General features: G+C 36.0%; 1 protein-coding gene across 3 annotated transcripts in view; it reads right to left on the bottom strand.

The window, feature by feature from the left end:
• The window catches only part of MON2 (MON2 regulator of endosome-to-Golgi trafficking), an 81697-nt gene that overhangs the window by 44088 nt on the left and 12592 nt on the right, over positions 1–25017 (bottom strand). For all 3 annotated transcript variants that reach the window (XM_076332032.1, XM_076332042.1, XM_076332052.1), the window contains exons 2-14: positions 21396–21459; positions 16873–17000; positions 15889–16020; positions 12865–12994; positions 12200–12297; positions 11407–11532; positions 10456–10650; positions 9586–9710; positions 9056–9195; positions 6351–6504; positions 3277–3509; positions 1969–2050; positions 1060–1241 (exon numbers count right to left, since the gene is read on the bottom strand). In XM_076332032.1, the coding sequence (XP_076188147.1) occupies positions 1060–1241; positions 1969–2050; positions 3277–3509; positions 6351–6504; positions 9056–9195; positions 9586–9710; positions 10456–10650; positions 11407–11532; positions 12200–12297; positions 12865–12994; positions 15889–16020; positions 16873–17000; positions 21396–21459 (1789 nt within the window). The remainder of the gene's footprint in view (positions 1–1059; positions 1242–1968; positions 2051–3276; positions 3510–6350; positions 6505–9055; positions 9196–9585; positions 9711–10455; positions 10651–11406; positions 11533–12199; positions 12298–12864; positions 12995–15888; positions 16021–16872; positions 17001–21395; positions 21460–25017) is intronic.

Below are 25017 nucleotides of genomic sequence, written 5' to 3'. Positions count from 1 at the left end.
TTACTCCCTGTCACTAACTATTAGATATTGCTTGCAATGCATTAATACATTTTATGTCGAGTCTGAAATATATGCGCTAAGATATGAGCATTAGACTATGTCTCAACTCAGTTATCTGTGGTAATTGTGTGTAAATGGTATCACTGTGTGCTTCCATTGTACTAGTGCACTCAGAAAATGAAGGTGTCATAAATGCAATGATGTGATGTTTTTCCAGTACAGGACTTCAGGACACCCATTTTATAACTCACCTGTAAAAAGAAGAGTAACCTATATAAAATAACTCAAGTTCACTGCTTCATTTCCATAGAGATTCGTGTAGCTCAGTCACGCGTACTGCTTCACAGACTTACAATCTAATAATACACTTAGCTTGTGGGCTGGAGTAAAGGTGCTGGTCCTTGTTCCCAGAGTAAGGTATTTTTTTTTTTAATATTAAGAGGTCTAATGTTAGATCCATCTGCATATTCTCCAGGTAAGTTGCATTTCTCGGTACATAGTAATTCATTTTCAAAATTAGAAACAGAGTACATCCTCAACTGGCATATCCCATGAATTACAACATTCTCTCAGGATGTGGGACGTATTAATTCAACTTCTTTTAAGTTGAACAGAGCCCAGAACTTACGATCTTCCATTTACGCAGTAAGTACTACCATCACTAGACAACTGTAGAAAAGACTGTAGTACACCACAAATGCAGGATGTTCTAGCCAGCTCTTAAGTATCTGAGATGCCCAGAGACCTTTTCAGAATTTGAATGCCTTAATTACATATCCTAACAGATCTTTAGGATGATAGACAGATCTCCTTAGAATATGAACTTCTGACATGTGCTAAGCATTCAGGAAGTTTTAGGTTGACTAGAATGATACCCAGCAGATGCTGCAAGCCTAACCAGTTCTGGAAAGCAGGTGGTCTAGATCCTGTCTGAGGATTCTAACGTAATTTAGTATAGCCAAATACTACAGTTGCACGTCTTTGCAATCACATCCTGAGAAAATTTGGGTTTAGAGGACAATACATGGAAACACAATTATGGAAAACCTATAGACTTACATTTGCTGGACAGAGCTGCAGTTGTGCTGTTTAATACAGTAAGGGCATAGTGAGGAGGCAAGGATCCTTTGCAAATGGCAGTGATAAAGGCATCTCTGGATGTTACAAGACCCAGTCTTCCACAAAGTGCAGCCATGGTCAATTCTGCTTTTAGAATATTTTCAGTGGCAGCTTCATCAGTACTGAAAAAGTACACATCGTTTAGTAAGCATTAATCCACGGCACAGAAGTAGGCAGCTAACCAAAACTGAAAGCAATGAGAACATATACTTTAAACCTGTCAACACTATAAATACTGAAAAGCAAGCATAACCAATCAACAAAATTCTTCAGAACCATTTCCTATAAAATCGGTCTTTAGTTCTGAATGACTTGGGCAAAGGAGACTATGAGGAGGTATTTAACAGTAATTTCAGAAAATGGTGTTTGATAACAAAAGACTCTTTGAAAGAGACAAATAAGTTACCAAAGTTATTGCCTAGTAAACAGCTTTTCCACTTCAAAGACTGCGTAGTACTAACAAGTACTGAGACATTATTTAGTCTCTAATCAACAGTAATCAATCAGGACATGGGTAGAATCACTTCAATGTGTTGAAACATTTAGTCAAAGTAAAATGGAATAAAAATAATTTAAATAGTTTAAATGCAAGCTTTTGAAAATTTAATTAATTGTTCTATATTGAAATATATTAAAGGTTGATGCTAGACTTCTGGAGACTTCTGTGTCATTTAGTCTTAACAGATCCTCACTCAGTCTAGCCATCACTAACTCACAAACCTGTCTGCTCAGGTGCCATGAACAGCCCGCTCTCATACAACTGTCAACTTGACCGGTATCAAAAGTCAGTTCAAAATATAGCTGGGAATGTCATCTTTGAAAAATCAAGAGAAATGAAAGACCAAATACCTTGCATCAAGTAGGAGGGATAAAGCAGCCAGAAGACCACACCAACAAGCGTTCACCATTTCTTCCCAGACAGCTCTGCTAACTTGAAAGAAATACATATAACTTGTTTATAGCAGAAACACAATATTTTACTTAATAACTTTCAGTTATATCACAAACAAAATGCTTCCCACTGCATCTTTTAAAGTGTGTCTGTGTAAACGTACATATAAAACCACGCTTGTGTATAGACAAACACACTCACACCAGTACCATTTAAACAGTCGCATTTAAAGTAACGTTGCTAAAGTAAAAAATGTCACCAAGGCAATGCTTATTCTAAATTACACAAAAAAACCCCAAACTTACAAAGGTATATATAACTATTTTTAATCTTTGTCTGTAAAAATAAACATTCAGAAGAGCATAAATGTGGGGCAAGAAACTCACTGAAATTTTGCAGTGAAGGAAAAACACTCTCCCGTGGTATTTATAATTCTCCATATTTTTTTCATTTCTTTAATAGAGGGGAAAAAAACCCAGGTCTAACAGACCTACAATCTGCCCGTACCGTTTCCACGCCTCCCTCCCTCTCCCACGCCCTGCCATGCCCCTGGGCTCAGCCGGCGTTGGCTGCAGCACCACGGAGAGCTCCACATCCCCGAGGCCGCGGGCAGTGCTCGGCACAAACCCCTTTCCTCTCCCTCCTGCTGCGTCGATGCCTCGGTACAAACTTCAGCACTACAGTCTCAGCCTCCTGGTAGACAAGCCGAGAGCCATGTCTTTCTGGACGTACATATACAGACTCCTCATATGTTGCACAAATACAAGCCTCAGTTCCTATTACTTCTGCTTTTAAAGAAGTTCTTCCCTAACTACTTCCACCTTATTTAAAATCTCTCCATTAAAACACCTTTTAGTCTTGTTACTGGAAATACATTTTTCTTTTAATGTTGTCCTAACTGCCACATTTCTTTCAGTCAGGTAGTCTCTTGTGACCTTGGATCTCAGTGTTACGCAGAATTAAGGACACAGGAAAGCAGAATAGTAGTTCTGGAGAACAGAATGCCTGTTATCTCTCCCTCACATCCCACGTACATACATGTAGAAGTATTAATGCACCGTAAGGAGTCTATGGCTAAGGTGCTATAGGGCAGAAGGAGTACATCAAGTATTTTTTTTAGAAACTATTGCTGTTCCGTTACAAAAAAATACCAAAAACCCACTTCATTAAAAGTTTTTATATACAATTTAGAAACAATAAATTTAAGCAACAAAGCCTGGACTATTTCAATCCTGCTTTATGTAAAACGGCTGTATTTTATATACCTAGTTCTTTCTCTGATTGGTCAGATACAGACTGCAAGTCTTGCTGCTCTGAAGACTGTGCTGGTAATGAAGTTGTCTCTGTTGCGGTTTGACTGACTGTTTCTGCCTCTCCCAACTCTCCTTCAATCATGGTAGTGATACCACGGACAAGATCCAGTAAACAGTGAAATGCCACAGACATGGCATAGCCTTCAGGAATCGTAGGTGGCTCTACTTTGTCCAGCATTTCCAAACTGAAAAGTTGAAAGCATGACAAGTAAGTGTGTAATGGTACCACTGTGATTAAAAACAATAATAAAAAACAAGATTCCAAAATGAATGTTAAGTACAAACAGACTCCAAATACCATCCTTCAAGATTTATAGCAACTCAAGAAAATAACCTTCTTGATTAAGTCATTAAGAGTAAATGAGTCAATAAATAAAATAGTAGATGAAAGGGTACAAACCCTGAGGACAGTATTTAGATCTGCAAATAAATATTTTTAAAAATTAACACATATAAGCATCACTGAATGAATTATTCTACTTTTATTATTTTACTTAAAGCCACTGGAGCAGAACCTATTCAGAAGAACAGAAGTACATAGGAACAACAGAGGAAATAGGTCAGAAAGTCATGACAGTGTGAATATAGTTCTAACAAATTGAGAACAAGTCAGATGTTCCATTATCGTTATCTTTGAATCCACATGACCGGAAAAGCCTGTCATAGCTAGATAATATATGACAAAATATTCATCACCTACATGCATAGGTAAACAATGGAAGTTATTTGTACAAAGAGGAAATGCCTACATGATTCATTAATGAAAACCATGCAATTAAAAAACATCACTGTGCTGGAACTGCAGCCTCATTGCCACTTTGCTTCATATTTTACCTTAAGAGCACATACAGAACTCCTGAGTTACAAATCCAACAGGAAACAGGTTGTAGCTGCCACAGCAGCAGCGTCTACACAAGGAGTGACGTCTGTTACAAAAACTATCTGCTACACCAACAACCACTATTTCATCATTTGCTCTACAAACTACTCTTAAAAAGGCTAGGTATTGCAGCTACAATATACCAAAGACAGTTTTATACTGTAGTGTCACCACTCTCTTCTGCACAAGGGATTTTCCTTCTCTCAAACATACAACACTTCAGTTATTACCTCTAATTTCCTGGAGATGGCTGCCCTAGATATCTGGGGGCATAGGCAGTATAGGTAAATCAAATGGTCAGCATTTCACCCTCTATCTACAAATAAGTGTGTGTATATATATGGCTCTAATTAAAATTATTAATGGGTTTTATAGTTACAACGTATCTGTGAGGTAGAGGTCATGTACTTTCATACCATCAAAGACGGGAAAGCAAACTACTGAATAAATGGAGTGAGTTGTTACAGTTACCTGGGAATAGCCATGAAAAATCTTGAATGGTCTTTGTCTATTCCTCTTAAAAACCGCTTACTTCCTCATATAAAGAAAAAGACAAGGCATAGTGGTCTGGGAAGAGTCAGGCCCACACTGGCAAAAAGACCTCTGCTAGCTCTGTTCACAGTTCATATATCCAATTAAATCATTGTGTAAAAGTATAAGATGTGGCCATTGTATGAAAATCTAATGGCAGCAGACTCAATGCTAGGATGTGACCCAAATCTACAGTTACAGTTCGTCATCTCCTTACATGCAGGGACTACAGACAAAAGTACAAGATAGGAGAAAAACTGCTGACAAGACGTGCCAGTGACAATTCCATAATCTTACACAGAAGAAAAAAAGAATGCAAAAATTACTCAGAGGGAATCATGGAATCACTGGAGGGATCCAAAGGTAAGACACAAGCAAGTTCAGAGCAGCACAGGAGACTATGATCGTGGCTGCAATGTTCTTGAGCCAGTTAAGAATGGAAAGTAAGAAAAAAGAAAAGGAAGAAAAGCAGGAGGTTGTAGTAGCTGGCCAAAGCATGAACTAGCTTTCATCCACTTTTCTTAAAAATTTGCATTTCCCGAGAACAGTCAGGTAACCTAAAATAACATTCACGGCCACTGCCAGAACAAAAAGTCAAGTCAACACATACATGTTGAACTACTGAAATCTGAGGATGAATTTGTCCTTCTGCGTCTCAAAGGCAGATAAAGGAGTTTCTACCTTAAAAAAAGTATTGAGAACCAGGCTATTTGCTGATTTCACTGAGTATTAGTATGCCAAAACTTCATGGGCTGTACAAATAATTTCCAGTTCGGAAGAGACTGATCCTTAATGGTCATGACTAACATGAAAAAACTTCCACTATTTCAAAAGTAACATAGTATTTACTGCTCTAAACTGAGAACACAATCTCCATTATACAAAGTCATGACAAAATAATTGGTCATTCTAAGAAGCATTCACAGTCTAACCTTTGTATATAGGTATATCCTATTCAATAAAAACTGTAAATACAGTAAAGCTGGTGTAAGAAAGCTATTTTTCACTCCCACTGATGTCCTATTTGCTCAAGTTGCGCCAGGGGAGGTTTAGATTGGATATGAGGAAAAATTTCTTTACTGAAAGAGTGGTGAAACATTGGAACAGGCTGCCCAGGGAAGTGGTTGAGTCCCCATCCCTGGAAGTATTTAAAAGACGAGTAGATGAGGCACTTAGGGACATGGTTTAGTGGGCATGGTGGTGTTGTGTTGATGGTTGGACTCGATGATTTTAGAGGTCTTTTCCAACCTCAATGATTCTATGATTCTATGTTTGCCATTACACAACCCAGCAAAAGATATTCTAAAATTGTTATATACTGTAGCGAGGCCTAAAAGTGAAGAGTTAATACAGCAACAATATGGTAGGAAAAAAAAAAATCCAACAGATGCTAAAGCCATAGGGGATATCTGGATGAGAATCCAGAGCATTCAGACAAAATAGCAAAAAATCAGGACACCTCACAGCACCAACAAAAAGAAAATCCATAATATACCTCAACGCCAGTGAAATGAAGACCTCAATATTCACTAATTAAAAAAAAAAATCCTTAAACCATCAAGTTGGAAATAAAAATACTTGTTATATACATTTTCAAAAAGATAGAGGTACTTACTAGGTAGCTTTAGCACTGCCTTGTACCGTTACATTCAGGATAGGTATCCAAGTGCCTCTGTACTCAAAGGCAGGTAATACAGTTGCACCTCCTCCCATTCCAAGCACTCCCGGGTTAGTTTGTGCTGAGCCAGTATTCCCCGATGCATTGCTTCCTGTTCAGAAAAATGAAGTGATGAAATTAACCAATCTAATTTTAGTGATCAGCAAACATCCTTTTTCTACATTTAATTTTTGAGTTGAGATACATGGATTAATCTGAGATGCCCTGCTCGATAGTAAAAACCACCACCAACACAAAAACCTATTTTTGAGCTCTCTCTACTGTCTAAAACACGATCTTATGTGCAAAGCAATTAGTTTAAAAGGTACAGTTGATTGATGCCAACTGCCTTATTTTCAGTCAGAATAAAATGTTTCTGTGAAAGGTATAGCAGCATTCATAACATCCTGTGAACCAACTAAACTTAGGCAGTCTCGGTAAAACAATATATATTTTAATGAAGAGTTAGACAGATATTTAAAAGTTAAAGATTATTTGAATAGTTGCATCTAGAACTCAGTAGCAAGAAAGAGAGGTTAATCATTCCAAGAACAAAGATCATCACAAACTTTAAAGATTTCAGAAATGCAAAAGCCACAAGAAGAAACTCAAAGAGAACTGCAATGTTTCAATCTGTTCCATGCCAAGGTAGAAGAAGAAAAACCACATCAGGGAAGAGCTGACAACGTGCCAACCAACACCTAGGAGGGAACAAATTTTGGTTCCAATTTAAGAAGCCAAAAAAAGCAGATAAAAGGACACGGGATTCCGTATATATACACTTCCTACATATAGAAGGAGGTCTATACTTACTAGGAGTAGGTACCACAAGTTCAGACTCTCTCTGTACAGACAATGGGGAGAGAAGGGCAGAGTCCCCAAGAAGGCAACTCACAGCACCTAATACCTCAGTATAACAACTACCATTTTGGTGTGCTCACTTTTAATATGTAGAGAGACTAATTTAGGCAATATGAATACACACAGAAGCCTATCTATACACTTTAACACAGTAAAGCTTAACAGACTGAAACAACAAAATCATACTGCTAGACAGAAATGGTTAACCAAATGCTGCCACTCACACACACACAGTGACACTGGTGTCATTTTCTGTGATCCCACCGAGCAGTCAGACATATACAACTATTTTTATATCAACATAACTCCTTAAAGTGGTAAAAAGGCTTACATTACACCAGTATAATAAAAGTGACACAAAACTTAGGCAGATGCAGCTTTCAACTTGAAATGAAACAGCTACCTTGTTGCAAAACTGAGGCTCTAAAGCCAGCTACAGGTGTGTAAGACAGCCTGCTACGACAGGACTATCGTTATGATCAGAAGACTTAGTTCGAAAATTAGGTTGCGTTGATCTGCTCTTTGCATGTTAGACATGGCCATAGGAGGAAAAGAGGCAGAAAGAGAAATGCATGAGAGAGACATGAGAAACACCCAGGCAGAAAGAAGAAGTGAAAAGGTAAAGGAGAAAACATACTGGAACAATAAGCCAGAGAAATAGCGACAGTACTAAGGGTATGGCCCTTCATGTGCTGTTTCACATGAAGGCAAAATTTAAGTTTTCAGGAGAATGAGTGTTTTAGAATGGCTTCTCCTATGTGCGTGTTATGCGACAAAAAGTACTTTTCTGATTTACCTTAAGTGGATTAAACTAACCCAGAAATAATACTAATAGAAGTGCTCTGTCAGCTTCCATACAGACAGCTATTAACACAAATTTCTTCACATTATCAGTGCTAACACCAACTTGGAATTAAGACTTCACGAGTGAACCTGGAAGGTGTAAGTCTAAAACCAGACTTTTTAATGTTGATTAATTTAATAGTAGATATGATAGATAATAATTATACTTTGATTATCTGTTTATTATCTCTTTTAAGAAGGCATGTCAAAAGACACCCTTAGAAATTATTTTTATGTTGTTGCTGAGGCCTCTGCTTCCAGAACCACGGGAAGAAGTAAAAAGCCTTAACTTGGACATAAACACCTGCAAAGGCGTTAACAGGAGGACCATTTCTTCTTACAGAAATAAAAATATACCTAGTGAAATGCCAAAACCCTTGCTGCAAGAAAAGACAATCAAGTTCAGTTTCAGTAAGTGACTGTTTTCAGCTTGCAGAAAAAGCAAAGATCATCTGTAAAAGACAGATCTTTCTTTCCAACCTCTTGGCTTCCTCAGTCCAGTTTTGTCCCTGAACATCCAGAAGAATTAGCTATTGCCTCCCAGGAGGAAGCAAACACACACTGTCTTACTACTTCAATTGCACACTGCCGTAAATCACATCCCCACACAAGGAGACAGAAATCAGACAAATTTGTTATAGTCAGAAATTAGAAATAATTCCCTCAGAATTTCCCTCAGAGAAGTTGTGAAGCAAGGAGCTTGGTCACTGTAGAAGCAGATACAAATGCAGGAGCACTGCTCTGCTGACTGGGGGCTACATCTTCCCACAATACAGGCAGATAAAACCACCCGTTGTACCAGACCTGAAAACACTAGTTTGTCTCAAGCTAGCTTTTCACCTCAATCAACACGGAAGTACAGAACTGTACCAAGCCAAATGTTTATACTGAATCAAATCAGAATTTATTATTACAAGAAAATGCTGGAAAATTAAATGATAGTAAGGACAAAGCTTTACCAGTTTGGCTTGGTGTCGCTGATGTGTTCCCTGTGCTTGGTACAAGAAATAGTGACTGGATGAAGGACCCCAGCGCATTCACAATATCACGGAAAACTTTAGTGGAATGTTGCTTCATATCGTACGATTGACAAAAGGACCTGGAAAGTATTTTATAAAATATCATATAAAGTATTTGACAAATTAGGAACTAAAAGCATATTTTAACAGCAACTTCCTCCCCCCTCCAAACTGTACACTAAAAGCATGTTTTAACTGCAAATTATTTAGGTGAGTAATAAACTTTAGTTTTAGGTAAATGCTCCTTTGACACTGGTAAGACAGAGAGGGTTTGGAATACTCAAATAACTATAATTCAGCCCTTCCTGGATAATAAGCATTACCTAATGCTTTATAAAAAATTACCTTGAAGAGTTTATTGCATTTAAGTTTCTACATATTTATAATGTTTTAGGAAGCATTTTCCACCAAAGAAAAATAGAAAGATTTCTTAAATTTTATGAAAAAGTGAAACTCAATGTATTTAATACCTTAATAACTGAGGCTGCACACAAAGCCTGTGAATAGATTCTACTGCAACAGCTCTTAGCCACTGTGGTTTGTCAGCATCCAGAAACTTCACCAGCAATGACAGAAAGATTTCACATTCTGTTACCTAAAAGATATAGTTTATAGCCATTAAATTAAAAGAAAAAGCCTCCTACAAAATATTTTCTCAAAAAAAACTTGTTTCATCCTAGGTATCCTATCCCAGCAAGTTTTGCTCAGGATCTAAAAAAAAAAGCTTCAACAAGCATTTACTCAAAATTATATAAAAAACATACCTAATAATTGTAATATTTTTGCCAAGCTAACACCACATATGCAATTGTATTGAAGGAGTTAAATTCCTCACAGACATTGCAGTAAAGTTCTTACATGTGCTACAGTAAACAAATGAAACTGAAAAAAAAAACTTTTTTAGCAAATACCTAAAATTCGGGAGGTAAGAACAGCTGAACATGTGGTTTTTTATGCACATTCTGTCAACAGCTTTGGCAGCACAAGTCAAAAGCCTCTTAGCAATTATTAACAAGGCACAGCAATCAACATTATCTAAAGCCAGGCAAACAACATAAGAAAATCAAAAGGTTCTCAAAACCTTAATTGAAAGACAGTCAAGTACAGAAAAGACAACAGCTAACCTACTCTGAGAATTTATACAAGCCCATGTTTAATAAAATCATACATGTAGAATACATACAAACAAATACACGTAAGAGGAAAAGGATACTTCGACTTTTCTTCCCTCAGTATATGTCAACAGTTCCCAAGAACTAGTTAATACTACTACTGATCACAGTACTGGCATATACATAGAAAAACAGAATTGCATGAAGAAAATTTGAATATATTCTTACCAGCAAACTGTAAAACTGCTTAATCAAAACAGAAACTACTCTCAGCAAACGCATACAGATGGGGAAGTATGGTTTTTCCACTGGTGCTGGGGAAGATGACGTGCTGGAACCTTGCCTGAATTTGATATTTGGGGAGAAGAGCTTTATAACAAGAGGGCATACCCTTTCTTTAAGAAGAAAACTGAACTCCTGATGCTGAAAAAGAAAACAGAACAAATTATAAGCAGATATTCTTTAATTGCTACCAGTAGCTCTGATTATGCATCTTATTTACATTTACTGTTACGATCAAGCACTCTGAAGTCATGTAAATCTTGGTATAAATTACACGCTCAGGAAACAAAAAGGAAGAACAGTAGACACCATTGTAAAGCTACCAAAAAGCATAATGAAATGACATGATCGGGTTCATACCATGCACCCCTCTTCTTGTATTTTGCAAATTGAAATAGGCTGCTAATACATAATTTATTATATATTTAGTTTTTTAATTTAGCTACCGTCTGCTAAAATGTGTTACTGTAGGATCATGGTGCATTTACAGGCAGTAGATCCACAGAATTCATAGTCATGATTCCTGCTGCTTTGCAAGTGAGGTGAAGTTAACGTTGTTGTAGAAATAACAATGCCGCAAACTAAGTTACAGAGCTGTCATAAATCATGCAAGACAAGAAAATGCATTTTTGGAGGAGATATAAATGGCAAAACAAAAAGTGAAACAGAGTACAACATGCTCTACAAAATGCACAAACACAAATAAAGCGTATGGAAATAGAAAAAAGTGGACAAAAAGCACACAGTACTTTTCTATCATAAAACCCCAACATGTAGAAGCTACAAGTACTTTTGAAAAGCAGTACTCACGCTAAATTAAAGAGGAGTTAATGAAGTGTAAATTTTACTACACATGTGAACAAAAGTCTTCCTATTTTCCCTGGAAGATCTACTCACTTGTAAAAACACTTGTGGAAAGTCATTGAGGACTGACTCAAGAAGTTCCAGGCCAAATGTCCGGGTCATTTCTGTCATACCCACGAGCCAGTAGGGAGCATCAGCATTAACTAACTGACAAAGATCCTTAAAAAGAAATACAATAACAATTACATTCTCTGCACAGTCCTGTACCGGCATAAGTTTTCTGAGTCTACAACAAAATCTACACTCTCTCCCTCCTTTGTAATGAGTAATTTTCCAATTTCAACATAATTTTTCCGCAAATACTTCTTTTACATAAATTACTAAGCAAAAAACTTTTTAAAAGAAATTTTAAACTTTGCTGGTATCCTTGTAGCAATTGTGTTCATTCCTGCCCTCAAAAATATCTCAAGACCAGTGAATTTGCTAAGTCAAGAAAATTTTTATTGGTACGATGAATACAACTACTACTTTTCATTATATACTCGACATTAATATACAATACCAAACACAAGAAGCAAGACTGAACTATAGTAGCAGTGTTTGGCTCATGAAAAAAGAATCTCGAATTTGATGCAGACATGCATGCTTATCTATTATTTAAGATTTATAGTAAAACATTTTTCTAGGCCACTTTGTCTTCATTTTCCAACCATCCCCTTGGAATACAGCATATCATTGCCAAGTACAATAAATGCACGTAAGAAAGATGGGGGCTCTGGTTAAGGACCTCGTCAATAAGCTAACAGCAAATTTTTGAAATTTCTTACAGAGATGTAGAAGCACCCAATCATAACTGCAAATGTATAAATATATGCTCCCCAACTACCTGGAAAAGCATATATGCATCTTTTGCACATGGCTTCAGTGTACTGACAGATCTTCTGTTACTATTTCCTTGAACAGCAACTGGCTGGTCAATAGTATCTGTGTAAAAACAAAAACCAGTTTTGTGAACAAAGTAACTGTTGAAAATGAAGTATGCATTAAGTGTTCTTACAAAGAGATTCTAGGAGAGTGGCCAGGTAATTCTTTTGCAACTTATCACATCTACAAAAATAAACATTAGATTGAATACCGAAGATCATCAATACCAAGCACTTCTTTCCAATAAATGTTCTCTTCAAAACTACTACTGCCACGTATTTCACACTCAGTAATCTAAGTTACCTTCATCTTAAATGACACCCTTACCTCAAATTCCTTCACAATACTAAGCTGAAGACCAGTTCTCACAGCTTGAAGAAAAAAAAAAAAATCTACGTTTTATATATTGGTGTGCTGACTTGGACTGACACAATGGCTAGGGATTTCACCTCCTTTGAATACAAGTAAATGTATAAAAACCAGTAAAAATGAATAATGCCTGTGATTTTTTTTTTTCCATAATGTTTATGGACTTTTTACTACTTCTTTATCTGAAAAAAGATAAACATTTGATGTGTGTCCAAAAGACAGGTTAATACAAGCAAGCAGAGTAAGAAGTATGCCCACCTTTGTATCGTTCATCTTCAGCAACCACTCTCTCAAATACAACAGTAACTACCTGTCGCACTGTAGCTGCTGCAGTGTTATTTGTGATATTATCTTTTGTGAAGTGCAATCGAAAACAAAGTACAATTGCCTGAAAGAAAAAAAACCAAACATCACCTTACAACAATATATTTTCATCTTTTAGCTAAGAGTCAAGATAGCTGATTGAGGAATGCTTTCCACTACAGTTTGCCAAAAGGCTGCCTGAAAAAAAACTTGTTTTAATCATTTAAATTTGAAGAATCAGAATAAGTTTTATGGATTACCCTAGCCAAAAACCTCTTTAGTAATCCTCCCCAAAGGTAATCTAGAAGTGGTATTAACTGAAGACATTACGATGTGCCAATAAAACTACAATCGTCATACAGAGAATACACAGTAATCAACCACATAAAACAACTTGTATGAATATTAATGTCAAAAGGACATTAGGATTATATGGTTAATCATAGAAAGGTCAGTCAACTCCAAAGCTAAAATGCCATTCCTCTCCTACATTAAATCACAATACTTTCACAACCATGTTGCCTCAACTGCTATTATTCCTCTCTAAGGTGCGTATTTTAATGTGTCATTGTGCTGGCAGTGACCTGAATACTGTTTCCCATTGGATTTTGTATTACCTCTAACACATAATTTAATACTTATTTTATAATGAATTTTGAAAGTTTACATCTGTATATGTAGTGAAACCTGTATTTCTTGTTCTTTTGTCCTTATTCTGTGTTCTTGCACTTGCATGAACCTCAACCACACCCGGCCATAGCACTACATGCTCTAAGCCATACAAGACTCAGAATTTTCTTTTGATTCTTTTTCTTGTAAATTATTTGTGGACTCTGCTCAGATGGTATCCCCATGTTAGTTTGAAGTTTTACAACACAATCATACACCTCTGGACTTTCACAAGACAGTGCATGATTCTGTAGGTTAATACAACAGCAGTGCCTGTATTAAGGGGCTTTTCAAGATGGTTTACCAGTAACTTTCTTAATTTAAATCAGTCAAGCTGAAACATGAATATGCAATATATGGCTGGCTCAAACTGATTTTCTTTAAGAACCTTTCAACATGGAAAAAAAAAACAAACCCAAAACAAACTTTCAGATATTTCTCAAAAGAATCTTGGGGGGGGGGAACAAACAAGTCATTGCACCATTTTACCCATGCCAAGTAACGCTTATATTTGGTTAACTGAGAAACTCTAGTAATTTCAGGCCTCGGACAACACCAAGAAATTTTACAGGATATTGCTGTCAGGAATGGTTTTTTTCTTACTCCTGTCAGTGCCTGCCCAAATTTGACTATACATTTCTAAATGTACTAGATTTTAACGTGTACTAAGGAAATTGTTAGAAGTACAGCAATTAGATGCTCCAGTAATTGTATTATGTGAGCATGCTTCTAGATCAGGATACAAGACAAGAGAAAGATGTGCTGGGAAAGACCTTCCCTACTTATTTGACACTGCTGTGCCCACATGCTCTTGTGGTTAGTGTCCAAAAGCAGAAAGTTTCTAGACATTAGAGAGACGAACAAAAAAAGGAAGACACACACAAAAAAGGTAAGTGAAATAGGATGTAGATACCAAGAACCTAAGAATAAGGAGGGAAGAGAGAGCGAGAGGGTATATGGAGGCAGGGGAAGAAGAATAAATGAGGGAAGTGATGAGAAGCAGAAGGGAAAAGTATGGTAGACTTAAACAGCAACTGTCTCCTTCTAGAGCCTAGATTCAAACTTGATCAAACAACAACACTGCAGGTCGTTAAAGAACATCTGCTACCCAGTTAATGACTGACAATCCCACTTTCTAAAGTATTTCTATTTACTTCAAAAATCATGCTTCTGCCCAAGAACAGAGTACCTCATTTGGAAAATGAGCGCTATTCGGAACAAAAGAAACAAGATAGTGCTGAAGAGTCTTTGACATAATTTGACAAGTCAAAAAAGAACCTACTGACAAACCATTCAATCCTTAGCAAGTTTCTATTCTGCCATTTATAGGTTTTATAAATTTTCCATTATCTTCTTGCCTTCAGCAGACCTTTGTAACTTAGCTTCGTTTTCCTTTCATGTTTTTCCTTCCCTTGGTTAAGCAGATTAATAATGATTTTAATATCCATACATTTAACCAGCTAGGAAGTTATTTCATTAAAACCAGAAGCAAAGAAAAACTGAAAACCTTCCACCAGAAGAGAATGCCTTCAAAAATATTCTTCAATTCTATTCTCTATCTCACCCAAAAGAAAAAAAATCACTTTGATATTAAACCAATACACTGAAGGTAGAGCGTAATAAAGACAGAAACTTAGAAGGATTTGTTTAAAAACAAAAAAACTTTCTTAGGTTAAAGAGAAAAAATTGTAAAATGTAATCTAGAAGAGGAACTTACTTTAAACGGAACTTCACAATTCACAGATGGGTAAACAATGTTGCTCCTTCAGAGGGAAGTATCTTGTAACTTAAGATTAAAATGGATCGGAATCCTTATTTTTTGTCTTAGTTGAAACATGATATCCAAAACGGTACACGTTTAAAATTATGCAATAAAGTTAGTTCCGTTCTGACTGAAAGAGCAATAACTGGACTGCTGCTGAAAGATATTTAAGGCAGGGTGGCAGGCAGCTTCTTCTAATATTTGCTTTATTAGTGAGAGCTTACACTGTGCTATGTGCTCCGATTTCATTTCAAAAACATGCATACAATGAATTTAGCAGATGAGAAGGACAGACATTAGCCCAATGTTTTTATTTAAAGTTCCCATTAAGTCAGAAATGTATTATTGTGGAAGAATTAAAAAACATTGAAAAGGAAGCTAAAAGAAATCCTGTTTTCAGAGTCTAGATATAAAGACAATAGGGACACAACAGAATCAAAAAAGCCCCCTCCTCTTCCATTATTTCCAACTGCTTCATACGTAAAATTTCTCCCTGTTTTTCCTCTTGGAAATTTTAAGTACTATAGTTGGCACTAACAAATTCTTACCTTGGACAGTGCTTCATCATGCACAACTGTATTGGTTGTTAAAAGTACAAGAACTGTCTGAAGCAATTTAAGTTCTTCAAGACTATTTTCCATCAGTTGCCAAAGCATATTAATAATGTTTCCTGCTGCAGCCTACAAAGAAATAATTTTTTGCCAATAATTAAGATGTTTACATACTGGTATATGATGTGTACACATGTAAGAATAGCACTCTCATAAGTGCATATCGTAACTGAATTTGCCTTTGTCCGTACCATAGGACTACATTGAGAAAACAAAGCCAATTTCATTGTCACAAGCTTCCCAAAATATTTTTAAAGAACTGACGGCAGAAATCTCTTAATGTGTAGTCCAAATTAAAGCGCATACTTCATTTTCTACTTGGAAATACAAGAGACAGTACAAAGACATTTTACCCTCAAAATTCATTCATATCAGAGAAAAAACAGTGTAATTTTACATTATGCAAGCACAACTGAAGGTATATTTTAACAGTATTATTTTCACCAGCTTCTTAACACACTATATATGTAGTACCATAATATGTCATGACATTTACAGTTGCAGGAAATGTGCATCCATTTTATCTTATTTTTAAAAGTAACGTAACAAAAACATAATACATAATGATATCACACAGAGTAAATTTTGTGGATGCCACCTTAAGAATTATATTTATCAAGGACCATTACATGTTCTGTTCCTACAGTGTAAGAACGCAAACTAAATAAGCTGTTTTGAATTATCATTAATTTCCTTCTAGAAGTTACTAATGTTTCTTCACCTCTTTTTTTTCTTTTTCCATGGTCAAAAAGGTTTTCTTTTAAGTTACAATTTTTTAAAAACAGATATGAGTAAAATATTTTGCAGAATATGTTCATTGCCATATAAACAGCCTCCTAAAAAAACCCCATTTACCTTCAGTTTGAGGCCTGTATTTCTCACACTGAAATATTTATGTATTTATATAAAGATTGATCTTACCTCTGAAACAACTTCATGGGACATGAGCCTCTGTATGGCTGCTAGACACAGCTGAGTGATCTTTGGTTCCTTTGTTCCACAACCCATTAGAAAAGGCTGAACTACCTCTGAGCTGTTCTCTTTCAATGCTTTCAAAAAGAGATATGAAAGCAGTCAATGTTTAATACTTTGAAGAATACAATGCAAAATTTGTTAATCATACCTATTAACAAAAAGCAATCTCCAGTCTTGGAAATTTGGAATTTACTCTTGCACCACAGGGAAAAGCCAAGTGAAGACAGACACTGGGCTGCCACAGCTCACTTCCACAATTACCCCGGCTGAGGCTCAAATCCCAAGCACCTTCTCCCTTACACACTCAAGTGACTTTCTCTTTCCAAATCCAAAACGGCCATTTAGAGTCCATTTGGTTAGTAAGAAGCTGTAAGGTTCTACCCATTCCAGAGCTCTCTCTGGTCCTGCAACAGTGACCAGCCTCAGGCTGGTAGCCTTCTCCTTCTGCCTTGCTTCCCCTTGGCACCGAAATTCAAAAGCAACACAAAGCGTGGCACAAAGAGACATATCAAACCACGTGGCACAAAGGGGAATAGCAAAATGCCACCAACAAAACAGGAGAAGAATGAGACTGGACTGTTTGTATCCTGGGTACGTACACCTGGCTGTGAATTTTTCAACCAGTGTTTTTGTGAGAAAGGGCAGCTTCTTAAAATGAAGCTTTGTCAGGAGAAAACACAAGTTTCATGAGCAGCTACTTTTTTTTTTTTAAGGAGAAAAAAATTCACAATGAATACAACATTCCACACTGACATTTTAAGAAGTTTTTCCCCATAAAAGTAATTCTAGAAATCTAAGATAAACTTCATAAAATTAAAAAGGAAGAAAATATTTCTGAAAGATTAAAGGAAAGCATGACTCTGACCGATGAGTGCTTTTCTGTTTGCAGGTGTGGTTGTTGATTCATGCAAACTTTTAAGATTTTAGCTGCTCATCACCATTTCAGATATTAAAAATTTCCTCACAGTTGAAAGTTCAATGTGTGTTCTTACACTAAATGTCATACAACGTGTTTTAGTCTGTTTGTAATAAGAGAAATGTGTTCATGAAAAAGTTTCACACACATTTTTAGAGCACAGATCTTACCACAAACAGACAAAAAATACATTCTCACATAAAAATGCAAACATGATCTATTTTATTTTTTCTATTGAGCAATTTGAAGTTTGGCTCTCAAGAGGGCTTATTATTAAGTATCACTACAAAGTTGGAAAAAAAGAATGAAACGTCAAGGTAAAAGCTACAAGAATATATTTTAGTGATATTTTTCAACTGAAGCACTAATTAACATGACTAACAAGTTTCTATGAAAAGAATAGGCTAGTATAAATTATAGATGCCAACTTTCTATAAGGTAATAGTTCTTACAGGGTGATATTAACACATATACAGTCCACAGTTTTGTCAGCCTCTTCAGAGCCGGTACAGGCTCTATGTCCAGTTTGACAGAGGCTGACCTTGCACCAAATGCCTAATCAAAACCAATTAAAATGTCAGCATACATGTGAATGAATACATAGGTTCACTGCCTGTTTAAAAATCCGCTTTGATTTCAACAGGTTTTTTTAACTATGAAGCAAATAAACCTGCTTTTAAAATATACAGTATAAACCATATTCACCAACACCATTCTCTTATTAAACGCTCCATGATTTTCAAATTAAAAACAAAACATTGGCTACTTCATCAAAAACGGAAGTTTGTTCCCAATTAAGACATGTAATTTAGGCATCTAATTGTCAGTGTCTACATGTGAGCTAGATGTCTAAGCTGCTTTTATAGTCTATGAACACCTACAACACATGCCCAATAGAGCCTAGAGAGCTCACTCTAACATGGGCACAAATGCTTCTTCACTCATATAAATTTCTGAATTGCCATTAAGCTCTAACCATCATGCAGAAAGAAGAAAGCAAAATTTTTAGAAAGATACCACAAAACATTTATCCTTAACATAAGACTCACGATAAAATTCTGAATGGCAAAAATGGCATGAGAGTTATTTATTAAATAACAAGACAAAGAAAAAATTAAACCTTTTATGGTATTTTTCCTATAATCCATTAATAACAATAATCTCACAACAGGATCTATACAAGGATTTTTACTTTATGAAACTAAAAAAATAATGTTTCATAGATCTGGTTTGGTACTAATCATTATGTTAGCTTCAGTCTCAAAATACACAAAAACTTTCTTACATCCAGGTCTGCTTCCATTTTGCTACCAAAAATTATGTAAGAATATATTAAAAAAGAAATCCATCATAATGAACCACATCAAAAAAGTAGTTTGGGAAAGTAAAACTTACTCCTTCATTCCATCAGCAAAATTAAAATTCTAATATTTTAAAAGAACTTCTAAAGCAAAAGTATGAATTGCACATCTCAGAGCCACGTGGAAATATTTTTGAACATTTATCTCCTGTGATATAAAGCACAAGCTGACTTCTCTTTTGGAATTACTCAAATCCTCATAAATAAATTATAAAGCACATACCGACTGCCAAGAATAAAGACTTTGAAACTGCTCAAGTTAACTTTTCCAAGAGAAAGAAAGAAGTTAGATCAATGACCTCAGAGTTCTGGCAAGTTGAACACATCTCACCAGACATATTATTACCTCTGTGTATTTGTCATTTTAAGATTGCATTTATTTTCCTAATAATTATAATCCTACACAGCACAATGCTTCAAGAAAGCATCAGGTCAACTTGTTCAAAACAATCTGATACAGTTGTCCTCACCTATTTTAGTGAAATGACAGTTTATTTCAAAATATAAAGAAAAATCGTATCCTGATCAAAATATTTATTTGGATTACTAGAATGTCTAGTAGATGTTCCTAAATCATCTAGCAGTCAAAAATTATCTATTTCACTAGATTTCACAATTCCAGTAGCCTTCTGCAGCTTGATTATTACTAAAGTACACATACTATCTTCCTCCAAAAAATTTTAAATAGCAGATAGGAGACAACAGAGATCTTGACATTAACTTAGCTATGAGATTAGGTTACAACTGGTACCTCAAAAAATACAAGAGTCCATAAAGAATTGGGACTGTTTAATAGCATTATGTTTAAACTGTGGAATGTTAGGATAATGTGCAGGCAAAGTATATGTTCCCCTCTGTTCCGCAGTTTCTTACTGGGAAAAAAGTCATTATCCTATTAGCAAAGATTAACTAATCAAAATAATTTTTAGGACCTGCTGGTTTTCCAAACCTCGTAACAACAAATCTGTGCAGTTTTTTTGATGAATGAAATAAATACTAACTACATTCCAGTTTAAACCTTCCAAAGGAAATGTACTTATAAAATTCGACCAACTACCAGAAAGTGTTCCCTCAAAAAGATAAAAGTAAAGACTGCCTATCCATGGCCAAAATCAATGATCTTTCACATCTCTTCACTTTGAAATGAAGACTAAAAAACAAAGAGTTTTGCATGATTACAAACTAGCTTTCTAAACTATAAAGTCCTTTACACAGTAATATGCCAAAGAATGTTGATGGCTTCCCAAATGGCTAACTAGAGAAATCTCTTTTGTTTGTGTATTTTCATATAGCTGACATTACCTGGCATAGTTTTCCCACTTATGTCAGCATTCATGACAGCAGTAAAAACAAAGAAAATAAACAAATAAAAAAGAGGCATTAAAGTGAAATATTGAGGGGTGGGACTGCTACTTCAAATAATTCTAGCAAGTGCCTCCTTACCAATATCTGATTTACATACCTCAAAACAAGAAATAGTTTTACATCTATTTCATTTGGACCTTTCAAATAATTTAGCATTTTAAGGATTTTGAAGACAGCTGGGGTAGACACTCAAGTATTAATACAGGGACATTCAACTCTGGCCAAAGGCTTCAGCAGCAATTGGCAAGAAGCCATCAGTTTACATGCTATTTAATAAAGCTGAAGAAAGTCAGTGATACTGTTTAAGCACTTACAAAGCTGCAACTCACAAGATAGCTCCTGTCCCTCAAGGCAATGGTACATCTTAAATTGGATGACCTTGCCTCAGATTAAGATGGATTCTTGCCTGCCAGGCACAAGTCTCCAAAGGCTAGACTCTCATACTAAACACACAGATGAGGCTCATACTGCAGAACTCCACACAGAGCACTCAACAACAGCTATGGTGAACATAGACAGTGAATAAAACATTTAGAATTTGGAGTCTAAGCATTCCATGCTATTTTTTTAAGTGGATGATTACTTTTGTAGAGCCACAACTGAAAATGGAGACCTCCCTCAGCATCAGTGTAGCACTAACATGAAGCAGAAGTAGTATTAAAAAATTCTCATGCTCCTGGATTTTTTGCTAGGTGCCCAAAAGTAAAGCATCACTAATATAGCACACACTAAAAGACATGTAGGATTATTACACATATCCAAGACATCTTTTAAACATTTTGATCTGTAACTCAAGTTTATTTTTCCCACTCCGTTGCAAATAATTACCTGCCAAAATATCAGTGTTCCGTGCAGCTATTGTTTTCACTTTTATTATTCCTGATTCAGCAGCCTGGAAGAGAAGAAAATAAGTAGTTTAGATGCTATTTCATACATCAATATCTCGAAAGAAATAAGAATACTGAAGATAAATAAAAATGTATAGTCTCAAAGCAAAAATGTTTTTGTAGTGTTTTCAGTAAGCAGAGCTAATGCAGAATTGAAATCTCTCTAGCTTCTGGAATTCATTTCCAGAATTCCATAGGAAGGGGTATATTGTGTGGTTCAGAATTTTTAGAAAACACTATTCTCATTGTATTACTTTCGAGTCCTATGAATGCAAAGAAAAATCACTAGTAAACAAAAAAACTGTTACATAGTCTCTGTACGGTTTCAAGCTGTGAAACAATTACCATGATATATAATCTGTCACATGCATCGGGTTGAAATGCTGAAGAAACTGAGAACATCAGTAATTATATCAATTCTTAATACTTAACACTTAAGCAATGAAATCCAGTTAATAAACTGGATGCGGTACACGACACTTGAATATTATTACTGTTCTTCCAGTTGGGTAGCAGTATTTTCTGTTTGAAAGCTAACAATTTCACTAACGAGTATGAGAATGAAACCCGTTTCTCCATGGATTTTGTATCCTGAATGCCCTATACAGATTATCCCAGGGCAGTACCATGAAGAAGCCTTCCTAACGATACTCTCCGTTCTTCCCGACACGCCACACAATCCACGCCAACAGTTCCTCCCCTTTCCCAGTAAGCATGACCTGACAGACCAACAGCATCCTCCTCTCCCTCGTGCACCCCTTCAGTAGGACCCAGGGCTGCAGACGTGCCGGTTGAGGGATGTGTGTGCACAGACTGGCTGGACGCCAACTAGGTGCTGCAGAGCTGAGCCGCCCACCGAGGAGATCACCTACTGCTGCGGGGGAACAGCAATCCTCTCTTCAACTGTCCATAAACGCCTCCCAGCATAAATCACTAAAGTCATGTTCTCTAATGAAATCAAGCCAAACTGAAGATCTAACATTGAGGCTCTGCATTTCAAAATTACAATTTCTGACAAGTTTTGTGTAAAAACCGGAAAATAAATTGCAAGTGGCTCCTTTCCATTTTTTAGTTCCATTAATACATTATAAGCCTCTGGAAACAATTAAAGAAATCACATTCAATACACCGTGCACCAAAATAAATGCAACAGATTTTCCCAAATGATAGGACATGTTACTGGAAAATACTATTGTGCCAAATTTCAAAGTACATTTCCCCTTTTAGTTTAGCTTCATATTTCTGTGTACTTCCCACACTAAACACTTCCATTTTTCCTCTGATATTACTATTTAAGGAGTGTGCCGTCACTATATAAAACAGATTAGAGAAGCAGACAAGCTGTGGCAGCAGAAATATGAAAGTACATGAAGTTCTACCAAGTAGTAATATTCCCCCTCCATCAAAGCACTACTCCAACAAGATTTCCCAGAAAGTCAGGTTAAGATGACTGTACAAATTCAAAATCAAATATTTTAATTAAAATTTGATAAACATATTTCTCAAAATAGCTAAATTAGAAATGCGGAACTGAAATTTTCAACTTTTTTTTTTTTTTTTTTTCATTTCTCAACACAAACATAGAAAGACTAAACACTACCTTACCATCATTGAAGAGGTTCGTGAAATTCTGGGGAATTATTTAAGCTTTGCTGAACACAGTGTTTCTACTATAAAATATAGACAGAATAATATCCACAGTGCCTGAACTAACAAACAACATGCTCAAATGAGCACAAAGCAACACGCAAATATATCTTTCACATAATTAAAATGAGGAGTGCCAAATGCAGTTCTCATTTATTTTAATTACATTAACTTAATGTGTCAAAGTGTCTAAGTTGTAAGTCAATCCCCATTCTTCCTCAGTTATAAATTGTCAGCTAATTAGGGGAGGGTCTTGTCACAACAAATTGTTCCTATTAATTAATATGAAGGATTTGTCACAGTCCAACTTCAATTATCTTCAAACTAAACCTCATCACATCTACTGGCAATCGATTTCTTTCTTGCCAGGAGTGACAAACTCACTCTGAATCAAAGAAATATTAAGCCTGCCCACACACGACATTCGCAAACACCGTGCACTCTGCATGAAGAAGGAAAAAATTACTTCCAGCATGTCTCCCAGTTAGTTGTTTCCATGCTAGCTTTATATAAAAGAGCATATATTTTTAAAAACTAAGGTAAAACAAAACAACAGCTATTAGACTTTTTACTACCACTCTGAATATAACAGATAGTCATAGAACTTCCTATATCTCATGGAGAAAAACTATCTGCATTATGCTTTGGTTTCTATTTAGAATCCTAATTCAAAATGTTTACAATTAAAAAGTAATTACACTGCACATATCCTACCAAAAAAACAACCCCAATACTCCACTATATATGTAACAAAGACCACATATTAACATTTACAAACAATTACCTCAGCTGATCACAAATAACCAGTAGAAAAATTGAGACTATAAACAGTTATCTGGCTATTCCATTTACATCAATATAAAAATGTATTTGGATTGCATCAATTGAACTTGGCAAGTTAAAAGAGATATTAATTTACATCAATTTGAAATTACTACAGCACGCTCCAGGACACTGCCCCATTAGAAAAGGACCTTATAAAAACACTAATCAAGGAGATGGTCAGCATCATACTGTGCGTTTATTGGTACAAATACAATTTACTCTCACACAAATATAAGGCACCATGTTTTTAAAGCAGTCACCACTTTTAAAAGTAACGTTATCAGTTTCCCTTAGCACCACAGTTAATAGTAGTCTAATGAGCAAGTTCTCTCTTTAAATTTTAAAAAGAAATAAATACACATAATTCCTGTAACATAACAAAGCTCAAGTGTACCCAAAACCTTCAGTCAATTAGATTTCCTATTCTGCTACTTTAATAACTGTGAAATGAACTGAAATAAAATGTCTCAAACACACGCTTGCCATTATTGGGGTTTGGTTCATGTTTCTCCTAAAGCAACTACAGCACTCAGTTTGGAGAGGGGAAATACTGATGAAGAACAGAAATTGACTTTCAGTGATAGCACATATTCAAGTCAATCTCTTCTGGATACTTCGATTTGCTTTTAATCAAACAGTCAATAATCTCACAGCAAAATTCAACAGGACCCTCTGGGCTCAAGCACTTGCCCCATTATCTTTCTGCTTCCTTGGAACTTACCAAGTATTTGCTGATTACATGGAAATCACCCTTCACAGAAATCAAAGTAAGGCAAATGGAGAATTTATGTACGAAAAAATCAAAACGCACATAGTGCCGTTGCAAGTAAACTGAAAAGAAGCCTAGGCCTAATATCTGCCTCCTGGCCTCGAAGTTCTTCTCCCAAGGTACAGTCTGAGAACAACATTCACAGCTTCCTGAGAACCTCACCCTAAAGCTACCATATAGACAGAGGCTCTCTGCACAAGAGTGACCGGGATGTGGAAATTTGTAGAGACTTTCAAACCCAGCTTTAAGAGTTTCTCAGATCCAAAACTATTCCCCTCCTCAGGGATTTCTCAGTCCTCTGTTCAAACAAGGAAGAACTTCA

Source organism: Aptenodytes patagonicus, chromosome 1 (genome assembly GCF_965638725.1).
Source record: "Aptenodytes patagonicus chromosome 1, bAptPat1.pri.cur, whole genome shotgun sequence".
Lineage (NCBI taxonomy): Eukaryota > Metazoa > Chordata > Aves > Sphenisciformes > Spheniscidae > Aptenodytes > Aptenodytes patagonicus.
This window is presented reverse-complemented; position numbering and strand designations above follow the sequence as displayed.